The sequence below is a fragment of the Doryrhamphus excisus genome, linkage group LG6 (assembly GCF_037039965.1).
Source record: "Doryrhamphus excisus strain RoL-2023G ecotype Guam linkage group LG6, RoL_Dexc_Guam_v1.1, whole genome shotgun sequence".
Lineage (NCBI taxonomy): Eukaryota > Metazoa > Chordata > Actinopteri > Syngnathiformes > Syngnathidae > Doryrhamphus > Doryrhamphus excisus.
This window is the reverse complement of record NC_136362.1, coordinates 8,999,040-9,019,477: the sequence shown is the minus strand read 5'-3', so window position 1 is coordinate 9,019,477 and position 20,438 is coordinate 8,999,040. Positions and strand designations below refer to the sequence as shown.

Here is a 20,438-nt window from a genome sequence, read left to right as displayed (position 1 = left end):
ACATATCTTTCAGCAACACAAAGTACAAAGTATGCGTGTGGAAGGAGACAAAACCACAAAGCACATCATCATGAAATACACTTTGTTCCTCTTACATTCATTGTTTTCAACACTTTATTCTCCTACATTTACCACTTTTGTCACTTCATTCCTGTCAAATGACCATTTTTCTCATGTAAATATACAACTTTGTACATTTATGAGAATAAAGTTGTACATTTACATGAAAAAAGTTGTACATTTCCCCCCAAAAATAGTAAATTTATGAGAAAAATCTTGCATTTGTAAGTTTACAACTTAATTTTTTAAATATTACAACATCTTCAGGATGTTTATGATATAATGTTATGAGCTTTTTCTTTCCTGTAAATGTACGACTTTTCCCCGACATTTACAACATAATTCTCCTAAACTGACATGGCCCTAATACTCGCTTGTAGGTATTAATAGTCACACATTAGGAGAATAAAGTTGTACATTTTCAATAAAAAAAATTGTGCATTTACAAAAAAAAGAGACAAGAATAAATGTGGATTTATAATTTTTAATTGTTTAGGAAAAATTTAGGAAACAATTGTCGTAAATGTACATGGAAAAAATCATATGAATATTTGTGACTTATTAATTTTTTTTGTTTGTAACTTGACAACTTAATTCTCGTAAATTTACAGCTTTTATGTCCTAAATGTACAACTTTATTCTCTTCAAATTGCGATTTTTTTTCATAAACTCATTACATTATTATTTTTTTGTTGTTTGGAAATGTATGATTATTTTGTTGTCAATGTGGCCTAATACTCGCTTATATTTATGAAAATAAAGTCGTACATTTACAAAAAAATCTGATAATAAATGTGAAAATATACAAGAAAAAAGCATACATTTAGGAGAAAAATTATGTAAATAAACATAGAAAAAAAACCTAAATATTACATGTTATCCTGTGATGTAGAAATCTACGACTTTGTTTTAATTTTTCTTGTAAGTGTACAACTTTGTTTTGTACGTGAACAACTTTATTCTCGTATTCTTGTGAATTTACAACTTTTTTTTTCTAAATGTACAAATTTATTCTTGTCAATTTAATTTTAATTTTTTTTTCTCGTAAAAAAAAAATTGTGCACAAGAATCAAGTCGTGAATTTACGAGAAATAATTTGGAAATTTACAAGAAAAAAAGTAGTACATTTATGAACATAAAGTCGTACATTTACAAAAAAAATCTGATAATAAATGTGAAAATATACAAAAAAAAGCATACATTTAGGAGAAGATTTTTCTAAATAAACGTAAAAAAAGACAAAATATTACATGTTATTCTGTGATATAGAAATCTACGACTTTGTTTTAATTGTTCTTGTAAGTGTACAACTTTGTATTGTACGTGAACAACTTTATTCTTGTATTCTTGTGAATTTACAACTTTTTTTTCTCTGAAAAGTACAAATTTATTCTTGTAAATTTATTTTTTTTTCGAAACTCCTGACTTTTATCACGTAAAAAAAAAAATTGTGTACAAGAATCAAGTCGTGAATTTCCAGGAAATAATTTGGAAATTTACAAGAAAAAAAGTAGTACATTTATGAACATAAAGTCGTACATTTACAAAAAAAAAAAATCTGATAATAAATGTGAAAATATACAAGAAAAAAAACGTACATTTGGGAGAAAAATGTTGTAAATAAATGTAGAAAAAGACAAAATATTACATGTTATCCTGTGATATAGAAATCTACGACTTTGTTTGACTTTTTCTTGTAAGTGTACAACTTTGTTTTGTACAAGAACAACTTTATTCTCGTGAATTTACAACTTTTTTTTCTCCTAAATGGACAAATTTATTCCTGTCAATTTAATTTTTATTTTTTTTTCTCAAGAAAAAAAAATTATTTGAATTTCCGAGAAATAATGTGGAAATTTACAAGAAAAAAAGTAGTACATTTATGAACATAAAGTCGTACATTTACAAAAAAAATCTGATAATAAATGTGAAAATATACCAAAAAAAGCATACATTTAGGAGAACATTTTTCTAAATAAACGTAAAAAAAGACAAAATATTACATGTTATCCTGTGATATAGAAATCTACAACTTTGTTTTGTACGTGAACAACTTTATTCTTGTGAATTTACAACTTTTTTTTCTCCTAAATGTACAAATTTATTCTCGTCAATGACCTTTTTTTGTTGAAACTCCTGACTTTAATCTCATTTAAAAAAAAAAAATGTGTACAAGAATCAAGTCGTGAATTTAAAAGAAATAATTTAGAAATTTACAAGAAAAAAAGTCTGAAATTTACGACAATAATGTCGTAAATTTTTTAATAAAAAAATTACGACAATAATGTCGTAAATTTTCGTGGAAAAAGTCCTAATATTACACGGCATCATGTAATATTCATTCTCATGAAAGTGGAACTTTTTTTCCTTGTAAATGTACAACTTTATTTTGGTAAATGTAAAAAATGTAAATGAATAAAGTTGTACATTTACAAAAAAAAAAAAAGTTTGTACGTTTAGGAAAAAAAATGTATACATAGATGTACGAGAATGGAGTAAAATAAAAAATAAAAAAAATGTAGGAAAATAAATTTCCAAGAAAAAAGGTTGTAGATTTATGAGAAAAGTTTATATGTACATTTATTTTTGTAATATTTTGACTTTTTTCCTCTATTATTCTCATAGTTATGCTGTTTTTTCTTGCAAATGTAGGACTTTTTCCTCCTAAGCACATAAGAATGAAATATGTTGTCTTACATTCATCAACGTACAACAAAGGAGGGGGTCGGCCATGGTTGCCACTTACAATACACACCATGGAGGCTGCAGCACACACTACTGTACACTGTGTACTGCGTACCGTGTACCGTGTACTGTATGTTGTATCATTGAGCATCGATCCACAGCTCCGTGCACTTGAAAACATTCCAAAGCATCAGTTTGAGTGACAAACTAATTGCCTTTTTTTTTTTTTTGCTGTTGAATGAGGCAAAGACATAAAGGAGTCGCTTTTTCGTTGCTTTCCTTCAAAGATGGCCGAGGCACACTGCAGGCTTTCCTTTTTTTTTTTTACCTGGAAAAAGGATGAGAAACACACCAGACTCAAGTACTGCAATACTAGGCCACCGCAAGCCTCTGCAACCACGGACGAATAAAACATCAAGATATGAAACTGACCTCTGACCTATCTATATTCACTCAAGTATACTTATTCACTTAGGCCGTGTTCGAAACCGCATAATTACCTACTACTCATACTAACTCATACTCATACTAAAGTATGCAGTGTGTCTACACTGGCAGTATGCGATTTTTGAGTATGCGAGAAGTTATACTGCATACTGCATTCGCCAGAAATATTGAGTATGTATCATCAGCTTACTACTCACACTCAAAATACCCAGGAAAAAGTGAGGAAAAAGCAGTAGAAAATGAATGAATGTATTTATTATTTATTATTTATTATTTATTATTTATTATTTATTATTTATTATTTATTATTTATTATTTATTATTGATTATTTATTATTTATTATTTATTATTTATTATTTATTATTCATCCCGCCTCTCAGCCGAAGACAGCTGGGATAGGCTCCAGCACCCTCTGTGACCCTCGTGAGAAAAAGCGGTAGAAAATGAATGAATGAATTTATTTATTATTTATTATTTATTATTTATTATTTATTATTTATTATTTATTATTTATTATTTATTATTTATTATTTATTATTTATTATTTATTATTTATTATTTATTATTTATTATTTATTAGAAAATGAATGAATGAATGAATTTGTATTGATTATTGTATTAATGAATTCATGAATGAATTTATAAATGAATTTATTATTTATTATTTATTATTTATTATTTATTATTTATTATTTATTATTTATTATTTATTATTTATTATTTATTATTTATTATTTATTATTTATTATTTATTATTTATTATTTATTATTTATTATTTATTATTTATTATTTATTATTTATTATACACATGTAGCTTTAAAAAGACTTAACATTAAGTCAATGTAAACATTATGGTACATATGATAATATTATTAATAATATTATTAGAAAATGAATGGATTAATTAATTTGTATTGATTATTTTATTAATGAATTCATGAATGAATTTATAAATGAATTTATTATTTATTATTTATTATTTATTATTTATTATTTATTATTTATTATTTATTATTTATTATTTATTATTTATTATTTATTATTTATTATTTATTATTTATTATTTATTATTTATTATTTATTATACACATGTAGCTTTAAAAAGACTTAACATTAAGTCAATGTAAACATTATGGTACATATGATAATATTACTCATGAATCACTGTTTATTTGGGAAGAAAAATGACAAGAAAAGAAATAACCTGATGAAATATGACTGCATGAATGACAGATATAATAGTAATAACAATGTACGTATAATAAATATATTTGGATGTATTTGACTGACCTCGTTCTCAGTTGTCGATATCTGATATGTGGTTCTCCATCTGCAGGAACAAAGACAGATAATAAAGCTACGCTATTCCCAAACCTTTTCACCGGTTCCACTTCACCCGCCTCACCGCGTCGCCCGCGCCCTCGTCTTCCAAGTAATCCTCCCCGCCGTCCGTCATCGCCTCCGCCTCGGCCGTCTCCTCCCCCTGGTCCTCTCCGGCGGAGTGGGCTGCTTGGTCGCCACGGTGACACTCGTACATCTCATCGTGTTTCCTCTGCATGTCTGCTGGACACACAGCAAAACACGCGTTCGTCTCATCATCTGGAGGGGACTTTTGTGACCTTTGACCTTGAGCATGTGGAGGGGGCGGGGTCAGGAATATACAGAAGTGATTTAGGACTTTATTCCTGAAATATTACCAAATTAATCACTTTATTCTTAGAAATTTCTGACATTATTCTGGTACAGTAACACCTTTTTTTGAATTTATTTACAACTTTATTTTTGTAAATTAACAATTTTATTCCTGTAAATTTAAGGCTTTTTTTCTGCAACATTTATACCATTTTTTTTTCATCATTCATACAACAATTTGTACAACTTTATACATTTAATGTTTTTGATTTTTTTCTCATAAATTAACAACTTTATTCTCGTAAATATATTACTTTTGGATAAAAAAAATTCTCATAAATTAACAACTTTATTCTCGTAAATGTATTACTTTTGTATTAATTTTTTTTCTCATAAATTAACAACTTTATTCTCGTAAATGTATTACTTTTGGATTAAATTTTTTTTCTCATAAATTAACAACTTTATTCTGGTAAATGTATTACTTTTAGATTAATTTTTTTAATCGTAAATTAACAACTTTATTCTGGTAAATGTATTACTTTTGGATGAAATGTTTTTTCTCATAAATTAACAACTTTATTCTCGTAAATGTATTACTTTGAGATTAATTTTTTTTAATCGTAAATTAACAACTTTATTCTCGTAAATGTATTACTTTTAGATTAATTTTTTTAATCGTAAATTAACAACTTTATTCTCGTAAATTTATTACTTTTGGATTAATTTTTTGTCTCATGAATTAACAACTTTATTCTCGTAATTGTATTACTTTTGGATTAATTTTTTTGTCTCATGAATTAACAACTTTATTCTCGTAAATGTATTACTTTTGGATAAAAAATTTTTCTCACGAATTAACAACTTTATTCTCGTAAATGTATTACTTTTGGATTAATTTCTTTTTAAATCGTAAATTAACAACTTTATTCTCGTAAATGTATTACTTTTAGATTATTTTTTTTTATCATAAAATAACAACTTTATTCTCATAAATGTATTACTTTTAGATTCATTTTTTTTATCGTAAAATAACAACTTTATTCTTGTAAATGTATTACTTTTGGATTATTTTTTTTCTCATAAATGAACAACTTTATTCTCATAAATGTATTACTTTTGGATTAATTCTGTATTTTTTTCTCTTTTCTTTCTAAGACTGGTGTCACCTGATTGGCTGGCTCCGAGACACTTCAAGAGTTGAATAGAAAGAGTGGTCATTTCCTGGAAATGCACTACAGTATACACTGAATTGTGAGGGAATCAATCCTTTTGCGTGTGCGTGGTACCAGTGTCGCAGCGATGTTGCCTCTCCAGCTTGTCCAGCCTCCCCAGCAGGGAGTCGATCTTGGTCTTGATCTGGGCCAGGTCTTTTTTGATGGTGAGTAGCTGCTCTGCTTTCACTGTGAGTGGACATAAAAAGGATGGACAGGATGACGGACAAGAGAAACCAATTCATAAAATGTGGATATAGAAGTTTGTAAGCAGCTTTTCTATGTCTTAAACGTCGTATCTTCTTTGAATTTGTCCACTACATTAATTAATAGGAATGTAAAGGTGACTATAGGGCTGTTATTTCATGTCTGGAGGGCTCTAATCATGTTAAAAACTGTATTTAGAAGGCGGTAAACAGGTATTCTATGTCTTAAATGTTGTATATTCTTTGAATTTGTCCACTATATTGGTTATTAGGAGTGTAAAAGTGACTATAGGGCTGTTATTTCATGTATAGAGGGCTCTAATCATGTTAAAAACTGTATTTAGAAGGCAGTAAACAGGTATTCTACATCTTAAATGTCGTATATTCTTTGAATTTGTCCCTTATATTGGTTAATAGAAGTGTAAAAGTGACTATAGGGCTGTTATTTCATGTCTGGAGGGCTCTAATCATGTTAAAAACTGTATTTAGAAGGCGGTAAACAGGTATTCTATGTCTTAAATGTCGTATGTTCTTTGAATTTGTCTACTATATTGGGTAATAGGAATGTAAAGGTGACTATAGGGCTGTTATTTCAGAACTAGAGTGCTCTAATCACATTAAAAACTGTACTTAGAAGGCAGTAAACAGGTATTCTATGTCTTAAATGTTGTATATTCTTTGAAGTTGTCCACTATATTGGTTAATAGGAGTGTAAAAAAGACTATAGGGGTGTTATTTCAGGTCTAAAGGACTCTAATCGTGTTTAAAAGTTGATAGTAGTAGTTTTAAAATGCTATCTATAATGTAAAAGTCGCTATATACATATGTAATTAGGAAGAAGAGCTAGCATTCCATTTGTTAAGGTCTACTTGCAGCGGAACCAAGCCATGCAGTGACCCCATCATCCAGCAGATGACGCTGGAGTATAACAGTGTGTGCTAAAAAAAAAAACGTACGTTTGGAGGCGGTGAGGGACGAGCCGACAATTAGCGCTCGGGATGAGGAGGAGGAGGAGGTGGAAGAGGAAGAAGAACAGGCCCTGGCGGGGAAGGAGGACTTGGCTCTGCGTGCGGACGGCACCAGCACCCGGGAGCGCTTGATGGGGATCACGGCCCGGGTGGGCGGCACCACACGGCCGTGGTACTCCAGGAGTCTGAAGAGGAAAGAATGGACACGGATGAAAAAGTCCAAGAAGAAGACAAAAGCGTGGGCACGGCCGCTACAAACGAGCAGCCGGGGGACCATTTGAGGTTCATGCAGGAAGATGAAAGCATCGTTAGCAAACCCCAAGCGGAGGAATAAAAAGCCAGTCATTAGGACTACAATGCTAATCCAGCTATTGGCCTTATTGCTTCCAAATATCAGCTAGATGCTAGAAAAAGAGAATATGTGATAAAAGAAGAAATACCTGCTGTAGAAGTCATCTCTGTAGTAGTCGTAGTCAAACTCGTAGCCGCTGTGACAACAAACATATAATACTATATTATAATATATATATTTATATATATTTATAATAATAAAGATGGCTGACAGGAATGCTCCTGCTCTCATGGAAACGTGGAAACAGCCTGGCGTCAATCATTCCTTCCGAAGGTCCCGCCCCCACCCAAATCATTTACCCATATTTCATTACCATTAGTCACAGTTAATTCATAATTAATCACAATTAATAACACATCAATATCTATAAGGACTTCCGGTTCTGGTTGCCATTTTGTTAGCTAGCTAATAAGATACAAACAAGAAAGGATGTATCTTATATCTGAAAACAAACTTCCGTGTTAGCATCCTATTAGCTAGCTAACAAAACAGCATAGCGCTAACATGATTCAAGAATTCTACATGACACTTCTTAGCTAATGCTGGACTTGCTTCATCCATAGCTTTTTCATGCACATAATAGTCATGCCAAAATGTTGCGTTGCTGCTGGATGTTCATCTCATTTCCAAAAAAAGGGAGCTTTCAGACAACTATAAATGTTGTAAACAGGTTTTCTATGTCCTAAATGTCTTTTATTTCTTTGATTTTGGTAATGGTAATGGTTTAATTTCATTTGAACATGCATCAGATTACAATTGAATGCATCACATAATCAGTTCACAGTTCCACATGTCCAAAAGAAGTAGGAAGAAGCAATCAGTAACTGTTACATTTGTTCACTTCCTGCTTTCCTAATATAGTTTAAGTTGAAAATTTAATTTAATTTAATTTAATTTAATTTAATTTAATTTAATTTAATTTAATTTAATTTAATTTAATTTAATTTAATTTAATTTAATTTAATTTAATTTAATTTTACTGACCTTTTTTGCAGTACATTTAGCGAGTGAAGATAGCTTTTATAGTTATTAGCCCATATTTCCACACAATAAGTAAGATATGGTAGAACCAGAGAGCAATAAAGAACGTGGAGTGATTTCTGATTGAGAACCAATCAGAAATTTTGTCTACTATATTGGGTAATAGGAGTGTAAAAGTGACTATAGGGGTGTTATTTTAGGTCTAGAGGGCTCTAATCGTGTTTAAAAGTCACCTCCAGATCTCTTCTTTGCTGTGATTATTTCACTGACGACTGCTACGAAGGAACACTGTTACGACACTGTTACGAGTGGTTAGCGTGCAGACCTCACAGCTAGGAGACCAGGGTTCAATTCCACCCTCGGCCATCTCTATGTGGAGTTTGCATGTTCTTTCCGTGCATGCGTGGGTTTTCTAAACCGGGTACTCCGGTTTTCTCCCACATTCCAAAAACATGCTAGGTTAATTAGCGACTCCAAATTGTCCATAGTTATGAATGTGAGTGTGAATGGTTGTTTGTCTACATGTGCCCTGTGATTGGCTGGCCACCAGTCCAGGCCTCTCGCCTGAAGACAGCTGGGATAGGCTCCAGCACCGCCCGCGACCCTCGTGAGGAAAAGCGTTAGAAAATGAATGAATGAAACAAATCCAAAGTCCAACCTGTAGAGGGACGCCAGCGGCCTCTTGGTGGCCATCTTGGGCCTGTATGGCTTGGGCTCGCCCGCCATGTTGACATCTGGGAAGAGAAAGCGACATGACAACGTGTCTGATATCCCTCCCGCCACAAACACGCATATGCAACATTAATGGCCTTTACTTGTGTAGAATGCTAGTATGTCTTAGCATGCGTGTTGACCCGTGATGAACTAATATCAGTCAAATAAAAGGGTATAATCCAAACATTTAAACACAAACGCCATTCCGTCATAAAAAACAGGTTGCTGGCTTTCGCCCGCAGGAAGCAGAGGAGGAGGAGGAGGGAAAGAGGAAGAGTATCAGTGGCTCTCAGGTGGGCCGGGACAGCAGCTGTATGGCGGTAATTAGGCCACGGGAAGACAAGAGGGATGCTTCCCACGACCAACCGTGCTCCCCGTCGGCCATTAAAGCGCCGGACAATGAAGCACCTCACACCTCTGATTCATGACTGCCATTATGCCGCACTTACACAAACACACAGACTTTGTGAGCATCCATTAAAAGTTGAGGAGGGAGACTGCGTTGCCAAGCAACCAAAGTGGAGCTTTGATATTTTCCTGTAACTTCTACTGCTGATTACTAAAAAAACGCAGAAAGGTATTTTTTTTCTGTCTTGCTTCCTTCGCTTGTTATTTTGCAGTTTGAATTTGTCCACTATATTGGTTAATAGGAATGTAAAAGTGACTATAGGGCTGTTATTTCATGTCTAGAGGGCTCTAATCATGTTAAAAACTGTATTTCGAAGGCGGTAAACAGGTATTCTATGTCTTAAATGTCTTTTTTTCCTTAATTCCGTCTACTATATTGGGTAATAGGAATGTAAAGGTGACTATAGGGCTGTTATTTCATGTCTAGAGGGCTCTAATCATGTTAAAAACTGTATTTAAAAGGCGGTAAACAGGTATTCCATGTCTTAAATGTCGTATATTCTATGAATTTGTCCACTATATTGGTTAATAGGAGTGTAAAAGTGACTATAGGGGTGTTATTTCATGTCTAGAGGGCTCTAATCAAGTTAAAAACTGTATTTAGAAGGTGGTAAACAGGTATTCTATGTCTTAAATGTCTTATATTCTATGAATTTGTCCACTATATTGGTTAATAGGAGTGTAAAGGTGATTATAGGGGTGTTATTTCATGTCTAGAGGGCTCTAATCATGTAAAAAAACTTGATTTAGAAGTTTGTAAACAGGTTTTCTATGTCCTAAATGTCTTTATTTCTTTGATTTTCTCAACTATATTGGGTAGTAGGAATGTAAAGGTGACTATAGGGCTGTTATTTCATGTCTAGAGGGCTCTAATCATGTTAAAAACTGTATTTAGAAGGCGGTAAACAGGTATTCTATGTCTTAAATGTCGTATATTCTATGAATTTGTCCACTATATTGGTTAATAGGAGTGTAAAGGTGACTATAGGGGTGTTACTTCATGTCTAGAGGGCTCTAATCAAGTTAAAAACTGTATTTAGAAGGTGGTAAACAGGTATTCTATGTCTTAAATGTCGTATATTCTATGAATTTGTCCACTATATTGGTTAATAGGAGTGTAAAGGTGATTATAGGGGTGTTATTTCATGTCTAGAGGGCTCTAATCATGTAAAAAAACTTGATTTAGAAATTTGTAAACAGGTTTTCTATGTCCTAAATGTCTTTATTTCTTTGATTTTCTCAACTATATTGGGTAGTAGGAATGTAAAGGTGACTATAGGGCTGTTATTTCATGTCTAGAGGGCTCTAATCATGTTAAAAACTGTATTTAGAAGGCGGTAAACAGGTATTCTATGTCTTAAATGTCGTATATTCTATGAATTTGTCCACTATATTGGTTAATAGGAGTGTAAAGGTGACTATAGGGGTGTTATTTCATGTCTAGAGGGCTCTAATCATGTAAAAAACTTGATTTAGAAGTTTGTAAACAGGTTTTCTATGTCCTAAATGTCTTTATTTCTTTGAATTTGTCTACTACATTGGATAATAGGAATGTAAAAGTGACTATAGGGCTGTTATTTCATGTCTAGAGGGCTCTAATCATGTTAAAAACTGTATTTAGAAGGCGGGAAACAGGTATTTTATGTCTTAAATGTCGTATATTCTTTGAATTTGTCCACTATATTGGGTAATAGGAGTGTAAAAGTGACTATAGGGCTGTTATTTCATGTCTGGAGGGCTCTAATCATGTTAAAAACTGTATTTAGAAGGCGGTACACAGGTATTATATGTCTTAAATGTTGTATATTCTTTGAATTTGTCTACTATATTGGGTAATAGGAGTGTAAAAGTGACTATAGGGCTGTTATTTCATGTCTAGAGGGCTCTAATCATGTTAAAAACTGTATTTAGAAGGCGGTAAACAGGTATTCTGTGTCTTAAATGTCATATAGTCTTTGAATTTGTCCACTATGTTGGTTAATAGGAGTGTAAAAGTGACTATAGGGCTGTTATTTCATGTCTAGAGGGCTCTAATCATGTTTAATTTCCTATTCTAATATGATTGTAAGTTTGCCACTTTGCTCCATTTACTGCATGAGATTGTGCAGGTGTACGTGGTGTGATTGCACACAGCGTTCCCAGGGCGCCGTGATGTATTACACGACTACATTTCCGCCCCCGGGCTAATCCCCGACACTAATCTTTTGGCAGGCGCGCATAGATCAGAACAAAGTCCATCTCAGCTGTGACAGGCGTCCTCGAAGCAGGTGAGCGACGTGTTTGATGAAGAGATCAAGCAGACGTGTGAATAAAATGATGCATCCCGCATGACAGCGCTCCCAGGTTCAATCTACCTTTCGCCCTGTATATCTGAAAGGCGAGACTTCAATGCGCTCTGATCTTGCCTCAAGGGCGCAGAAAGCTTCCACTTTTTTCTTTTTATCACACCTGCGAGTGTTTTGTCTAATGGCTCAGAAATCACAAGATGACAAAGCTGAAAGAGTCATTGGAAATGTATGCACAAGCACATAAAGAAGATACAATTTGTACACATTCACCTATGAGTTACATGGGAATCAGACATTGCAAACCAGTCCACTTTCAGGTTTGATAGGTTGAACTTCCAGTGATAGTACAGCTATGAGTACCAGTCATATACTGGTACTTTCCCCAGTATAAATCACGTTTTTTGTGAATTGGTGCATATAGTAACTCCACATAAAATGGTCAGAGGCATTGTATGGGACATTTAGCTTTCCCGGTACATTGTTGGCATGCTAACATTAGCACAATAGATTTTTTTTTTGCAATTTTCATACTTGGTTTAGCACATTAGCATATTGCCATTGTTAGCATGGCAACATTACCAGTAACATTTTTACCCACGTTAATGTTAGCATGTTAACAACATTAACATGAAATATTAATATTAGCATAGTAGTATTTTTAGCCCTCGTAGACACTTACATAAACACTTTGCACTATCATGCTAGGTGTTAGCATGCTAACCTTAGCTTGTTAGCATGCTAATGTTAGTATACTAGCATTTTTTTGCTATTTTCAAACTATCATGCTTGGTGTTAGCATGCTAACATGAGCATACTGGCATTGCTATCATGCTAACACCGTAGTAAATTTTTTACCCATTTTCATATAAAAACTCTTTGCAGTATCATGTTCGGTTTTAGCATGTTATTGTTAGCATGTTAACAACATTAACATGTAACATTAATATTAGCATAATAGTATTTTTAGCCCTTGTAGACGCTTACATAAACACTTTGCACTATAATGCTAGGTGTTAGCATGTTAACCTTAGCTTGTTAGCATTGCTTGCATGCTAATGTTAGTATTTTTGCTATTTTCATACTATTATGCTTGGTGTTAGCATGCCAACATTAGCATACGGGCATTGCTAGCATGCTAACATTACCTTAATAATATTTTACCCATTTTCATATAAAAACTCTTTGCACTATCATGCTTGGTGTTATCGTGCTAAGATTAGCATATTAGCATTGCTAGCATGATAACATTACTGTAGTAACATTTTTACCCATTTTCATATAAAAACGCTTTTCACTGTCATGTTTGGTGTTAGCATGTTAATGTTAGCATGTTAACAACATTAACATGTAACATTAATATTAGTAAAATAGTATTTTTAGCCCTTGTAGACACTTACATGAACACTTTGCACTATCATGCTAGGTGTTAGTATACTAACCTTAGCTTGTTAACATGCTAATGTTAGTATACTAGCAATTTTTTGCTATTTTCATACTATTATGCTTGGTGTTAGCATGCTAACATTAGCATACTGGCATTGCTAGCATGCTAACATTACCGTAGTAACATTTTTACCCATTTTCATTTATAAACTCTTTGCACTATCGTGCTTGGTGTTATCATGCTAACATTAGCATATTAACATTGTTATCATGCTAACATTAGCATATTAACATTGTTAGCATGATAACATTACCGTAGTAACATTGCTACCCATTTTCATATAAAAACTTTTTGCACTCTCATGTTCGGTGTTAGCATGCTAACATTAGCATATTGGAATTGCAAACATGCTAACATTACCGTAGTAACATTTTTACCCATTTCCATATAAAAACTCTTTGCACTATCATGTTCGGTGTTACCATGCTCACATTAGCATATTAGCATTGCTAGCATAATAACATTACTGTAGCAACATTTTTACCCATTTTCATGTTGGATTATTAACGTTATCATGTTAATGTTGTTATCATGTTAATGTTGTTATCATGTTAATGTTAGCATAACATAATTTTTTCATATAAACACTTGCTGATTGTTAGCATATTAACTTTAGCATGCAGCGTTTTTACTTTGGCTCCAAAACTCTGGCTCAAATGATGTCTCCATCATAAAAACCATTAAATGTTTTATCTTCATCGTGACGCCTTGTTTGACTTATTGTCTGGAAAATATGCTAATATTCTAATGAGGCAGCTATCCTATGATCTCATCATCATCTAGTGATTCATCTCCAGGGTTTTACGTCGTGACTGAGGAGAAGGAGTCTTTATGTTTGGAAAGGGAAGGTGCGACACCTTGTCTTCCCTTAATGGACTTCTTCTGCTTGGCTCTTTAGCCCTTTACTTTGGCGTCCCCGTCCCAGGACCCCAGCTATTCAAGTCATTATCTTTATTGGATGAGAGGAAGAATGCTTTCATTTGCATAAACGTCGATGATGGAGATGAGCGGCGGTGCTACCTATGGGTCACATGGGCCATTCTTCAAGGGATGCCACACGGATGATGAGGGGGGGGGGGCATTCAAGTTTATTAGGGATGCTCTGATAAGGGTTTTATGATGCCGATACCGATCATCCATGATACCGACATCAATCACATGGATGACCTGTAGATATATCAATGTATTTATGATGAGTGGTATTAGCCGGGGCTGCACGGCGGTCGAGTGGTTAGCGTGCAGACCTCACAGAGATCCGGGTTCAATTCCACCCAGGTTAATTGGCCACTCCAAATTGTCCATAGGAATGAATGGTAGTGGTTTAATTTCATTTGAACATGCATCAGATTACAATTGAATGCATCACATAATCAGTTCACAGTTCCACATGTCCAAAAGGAGTAGGAAGAAGCAAAGCTTATTAAATCCTACCCCTCCATCTGGTATTTTTACAATCAGTAACTGTTACATTTGTTCACTTCCTGCTTTCCTAATATAATTTAAGTTATTTCTATTTTATTTTTTTTATTTAATAAAAAAAAAGTTTTTCAATTTTTTGTAATTAAATTTTTAATTTTTTTTATGGTTTTATTTGATTTGAACATGCATCAGATTACAATTGAATGCATCACATAATCAGTTCACAGTTCCACATGTCCAAAAGGAGTAGGAAGAAGCAAAGCTTATTAAATCCTACCCCTCCATCTGGTACTTTTACAATCAGTAACTGTTACATTTGTTCACTTCCTGCTTTCCAAATATTATTCAAGTTATTTTTATTTTATTTTTTAATTTAATAAAAAAATGTTTTTCATTTTTTTGTAATTATTTTTTTTATTATTTTTTATTTTTTTTTATTTGATTTGAACATGCATCAGATTACATTTACATTACATTACATTTGTTCACTTCCTGCTTTCCGAATATAGTTTAAGTTTTTCTTTATTTTTACTTATATTTTTGTCACATACCGAAGTACGTTAATTTTATTTTTGTCACGTACCGAAGTACGAGGTGATATGACCATACAGTGACATAATTAGCACCATTATGAATGTGAGTGTGAATGGTTGTTTGTCTATATGTGCCCTGTGATTGGAGCTTGAAGACAGCTGGGATAGGCTCCAGCACCCCCTGCGACCCTCGTGAGGATAAGCAATAGAAAATGAATGAATGAATGGTATTAGCCAAGTCTGCTGTTAGCCAATTCAAAGGGCGCCTGGCATATAAGCCATTATTAAATAAATTTATAATAATAATAATAATAATAAATTTGATAAGGGAGTGATCAAACACACTGACACTGACATTGTTTGTGTAAAGTGACATTTAGAAAATTGGTCAGTATGGATGGGTGGCCGATGGATCGGATGTTGATGAAGCCACAGGTTTATTGCACAGTTTATTGCACGGTTGTGCATAAATATACAAATGTTGTGGAGTTAATTAAAAATATTTGAAAAGGACAACCACAGCTTTTATAGGAGAAGTTGATGTCCGCTAAAATAACACGTTATGCAACAAAGGCAGCAAGTCAGAGGTAGCTAATGTACACAAAAACTGATCAATATTATGATAGCGTCTCCTTAACATGATAAAGTTGCCAACCCCATCGATGACATCATTCCCATCATGAACTTCTATCATGAGGAAAAGCGTACTCACATCTCTGAACGCGACGTCTGCCTTTGTACATGTCCGTGAAGAAAAACTGCTCGGCTTAACCTCCTCGTCTCCTCGTCTCCTCGCCTCTATGCTTCTCTCTCTCTCCCCAAAAAACAGACAGCCAGTGTGTTTGCAGACTCCCAGCCCAGCCGCTTCAGACCGTACCATTAGTCGAGCCATCTCAGGGGGGGGCACTTTTGCCTCAAATGCCCCCGCTGAGCTCCCCCTTTGCCCTGCCCACTTGCTACACAGATTAGACGGCCATGAATTACAAGAGGCTGAATTATTATGGACCTTCCTGCACTTCAGCGTCTCTCTTCTTCTTCTTCTTCTACCATCAAAATGAAACATTTGCAATGCGGCACAGAAAAACTCCACCTAACGCCCAGCTGTTGCTTTATCCACTTAGTTTTCTCTGCGTGTTCTGTGCTCCTGTTTCCCGCGGTACATAACGCCGAAGAAGAAAGTTAGCATGGACGCAGACTTTTCGATACTTTTTTTTAAGCCTCAGTTACAACTGAAAAGAATCTAAACAAACGTGTCTTGCTATCAACTTTCATGAAGGTTTAGGATTAGAAACATTTTTCCATAAAATCATTTTCTATAAATTAGAGCCCTGTAGACATGAAGTAACACCCCTATAGTCACCGTTACACTCCTATCAACCAACATATTAGACATAAGAACAGAAAATCAGACATAATTTAGACTGGTAGGGCGGCACGGCGGTCTAGTGGTTAGCGTGCAGACCTCACAGCTAGGAGACCAGAGTTCAATTCCACCCTCGGCCATCTCTGTGTGGAGATTGCATGTTCTCCCCGTGGGTTTTCTCCGGGTACTCCGGTTTCCTCCCACATTCAAAAAAAACCATGCTAGGTTAATTAGCGACTCCAAATTGTCCATAGGTATGAATGTGAGTGTGAATGGTTGTTTGTCTATATGTGCCCTGTGATTGGCTGGCCACCAGTCCAGGGTGTACCTGATACATGTTTGTATCAGGTGCACCTTTTGGGTGTTAAGTTGCTATGTGATGAATTTAGTGCTGTTGGTAGTGACGACATCATGACTGTAACTGTACACTGGTATATTTGCACATTTACACATTTGGCATCTCGACCTCACAGCTAGGAGACCAGGGTTCAATTCCACCCTCGGCCATCTCTGTGTGGAGTTTGCATGTTCTCCCCGTGCATGCGTGGGTTTTCTCCGGGTACTCCGGTTTCCTCCCACATTCCAAAAACATGCTAGGTTAATTAGCGACTCCAAATTGTCCATAGGTATGAATGTGAGTGTGAATGGTTGTTTGTCTATATGTGCCCTGTGATTGGCTGGCCACCAGTCCAGGGTGTACCCCGCCTCTCGCCCAAAGACAGCTGGGATAGGCTCCAGCACCCCTCGGCGACCCTCGTGAGGAAAAGTGGTAGAAAATGAATGAATGAGTTACAACTGGAATTGGACATCCTTAGTATGGTGTCCTTATTACATATGTGGGGTGCACGCACAGAGGGGTGCTGAGAGGGTGGCACACCCGGGCCCGATCCCTGACCACGCCACACGGGAGCTGGAGAAAGTCCCCTATTACTGGTAACCATCTTGCCGGATGTTTTTGTTGTTGTCTTGTTGTTGTTGTCCATTTGACAGATTTCAAAATGACACTGTTGCTCTCCATGGTGCTGAAGCTCATCAGCCCTGCTGTTGCTGGCATGTTCATTCATTCATTTTCTACCACTTTTTCCTCACGAGGGTCGGGGGGGGGGGGGGCGGGGTGCTGGAGCTTATCCCAGCTGTCTTCGGTACACCCTGGACCGGTGGGTGCGTGGGTTTTCTCCGGGTACTCCGGTTTCCTCCCACATTCCAAAAACATGCTAGGTTAATTAGCGACTCCAAATTGTCCATAGGTATGAATGTGAGTGTGAATGGTTGTTTGTCTATATGTGCCCTGTGATTGGCTGGCCACCAGTCCAGGGTGTACCCGGCCTCTCGCCCGAAGACGGCTGGGATAGGCTCCAGCACCCCCCCCCCCCACGACCCTTAGTTAGGATTAGTGTAAAACATGCGTGTATACATGATACATACACAAAATCCTGGATGTAGGATTCATGAACAAGGTATGGTGAGTGGAGTTGCTCTCATATTCTCTCACTGCCATCTAGTGGCCACACAGGTAGCATGCAGTTAATGCCATCTATGTGTTATGACTTTATCTATACTAGTTTCACTTTTCCAGCTTTATTTGGGTTATGTTTATTTCTCATAATATTACAACTTTAGAATTAGTATTTTTTTAAATATATTTAAATATATTTAAAATATATTAAATTAAACCCCGTGCAAATTTAATATATGCACGGGGAGAACATGCAAACTCCACACAGAGATGGTCGAGGGTGGAATTGAACCCTGGTCTTCGAGCTGTGAGGTCTGCACGCTAACCACTCGACCAACGTGCCGCCCGGATTACCACTTTTTTCTCTTAATATTTTGACTCTATTCTAGTAAAATGACTTTTCCATTCCATTGTGTTTTCTACAGTATGCATGTCAACCACTAGAGGGCAGTGCAGGACCGCTGTTGCGGGATGCGAAAGGAAAGGCAGAAATCCAAACAAATGCTGAGTCAACAGAAGAAAGAAATGCTAACAGAATCAATATGACATCGATATGCCTCAGCTGTTGCTAAGTCAAGGGGTCATCTTAGAGCACAATGCTAACCCAGGCTTCTGGTACTCATAAACACACCTTACTGGGAGCACTGGGAACTTATTATTATGTCATTATACCTTGTTAACATTGCTAATATCAGCATAGTAGCATTTTTTAACTGTTCTCATGGGTAGATACTATTATGCTAGTTGGTAGCATGCTAATGTTAGCATATTAGCAGTGCTAGTATACTAATATCAGCATTGTAGCATTTTTATCCGTTTTCATGGGTAGACACTTTATAAGTGTTTAGCCCATTTTAGGTGTTAGCATGCTAACTTTAGCATGTTAGCTTTGCTAGCATGATTACATGACACATTTTGCCATGGTCATATGAACTTAATGTAGGCATAGGTAGGTAGGCACTGATACAACGGTATCATGGGAGATGTTAGCATGCTGACATTAGCATGCTAGCATTCTTTTAAGTAATTCAAAGCCTTCCATGGCATGTTTTCATGGTCAAGGAATGTAAATATGTATATAAAATAAGTGTAGGACTAATATTTATGCTGTAAATCACAATACTGGGGGGGTGATGGCGCTTGGCGGCCATGTTGGATTGTGTCTTCAAGACGTTGAGATGTTACCTAGAGATTGTCCCGCGATGACTCTGGCGTTCTCCCCGGCCACGGCCGCCCTGGCGTTCCTTTCGCTGGCGTATTGGACGAAGGCATAGCCCTTGTGCACAGAGCAGCCCACTATCTTGCCATACTTGGCGAAAATGGCCTCAATGTCGGCCTTGGTCACCAGCGCCGTGTTGAGGTTGCCGATGAAGACGCGGGAGTTGAGCGAGCGCGGGTCATTCTTGTTGGTCACGTTGCTGGTCTGGCTCTTCCCGGTCATCCTAGACCTGCAGCAGGGCCTGATGGGAACACAGATTCGTTAATCTTCATTCATTTTCTACTGCTTTTCCTCACGAGGGTCGCAGGGGTGCTGGAGCCGGGGAGAGGCGGGGTACACCCTGGACTGGTGGCCAGCCAATCACAGGGCTCATATAGACAAACAACCATTCACACTCACATTCATACCTGGCATGTTTTTGGAATCTGGGAGGAAACCGGAGTACCCAGAGAATGGCTGAGGGTGGAATTGAACCCTGGTTTCCTCGCTGTGAGGTCTGCGCGCTAACCACTAGATCTTCATTTCACATGAAAATACCCAACTTGTGTTGCCAACTTATGTCCTCCAGGAAGAAGCAAGTGAAGTCATGTGGGTTGGCTGTGAGAACACCCCCACCATCACCCCCCCCCTCCCCCCCCGATGCTGATTTAGTACATTAGCAAGTAAACAAAAAAGCAACATTTGGGAAAGAGCGGAGGAAGCACAACTTCAGGGAGTGCAGGGAGTTTATCTGTCTTACAGACATGCCCATATAAGGAAGTCCATCCCTCTGTGACATCACAAAGGAGCAGTTATGCCACGCCTTTTGAAAGCGAGCATTTTGAGCCATCTCAGGGTTCACTTCCAAATGCGAAAACCTCATTATCTGAAATTTTTAACGACATTTATGGGCGGCACGGCGGTCGAGTGGTTAGCGCACAGACCTCACAGCTAGCAGACCAGGGTTCAATTCCAGAGACCCCTGATCTAAACTAAATTCCAAGACTGGACGAACGAAAAACTGGCAATACGGAGTTATTCCAACAAGTGAAAGAAAAACTCTGGGAA

General features: G+C 35.9%; 1 protein-coding gene across 3 annotated transcripts in view; it reads right to left on the bottom strand.

Annotated features, from left to right (window-relative positions):
• Positions 1-4,482: 4,482 nt before the first annotated feature.
• Positions 4,483-20,438, bottom strand: part of LOC131126524 (RNA-binding Raly-like protein) — a 36,265-nt gene continuing 20,309 nt past the window's right edge. Inside the window, exons 2-8 of one of the 3 annotated variants that reach the window (XM_058069161.2) lie at positions 19,358-19,632; positions 9,206-9,281; positions 7,655-7,702; positions 7,203-7,399; positions 6,116-6,229; positions 4,600-4,757; positions 4,483-4,524 (exon numbers count right to left, since the gene is read on the bottom strand). In XM_058069161.2, the coding sequence (XP_057925144.2) occupies positions 4,492-4,524; positions 4,600-4,757; positions 6,116-6,229; positions 7,203-7,399; positions 7,655-7,702; positions 9,206-9,281; positions 19,358-19,613 (882 nt within the window). In that variant the 5' untranslated portion in view covers positions 19,614-19,632 and the 3' untranslated portion in view covers positions 4,483-4,491. Of the gene's footprint in view, positions 4,525-4,599; positions 4,821-6,115; positions 6,230-7,202; positions 7,400-7,654; positions 7,703-9,205; positions 9,282-16,065; positions 16,629-19,357; positions 19,633-20,438 lie in introns of those variants that run through there. The other 2 variants (XM_078791365.1, XM_078791366.1) reach the window with 2 other exon arrangements.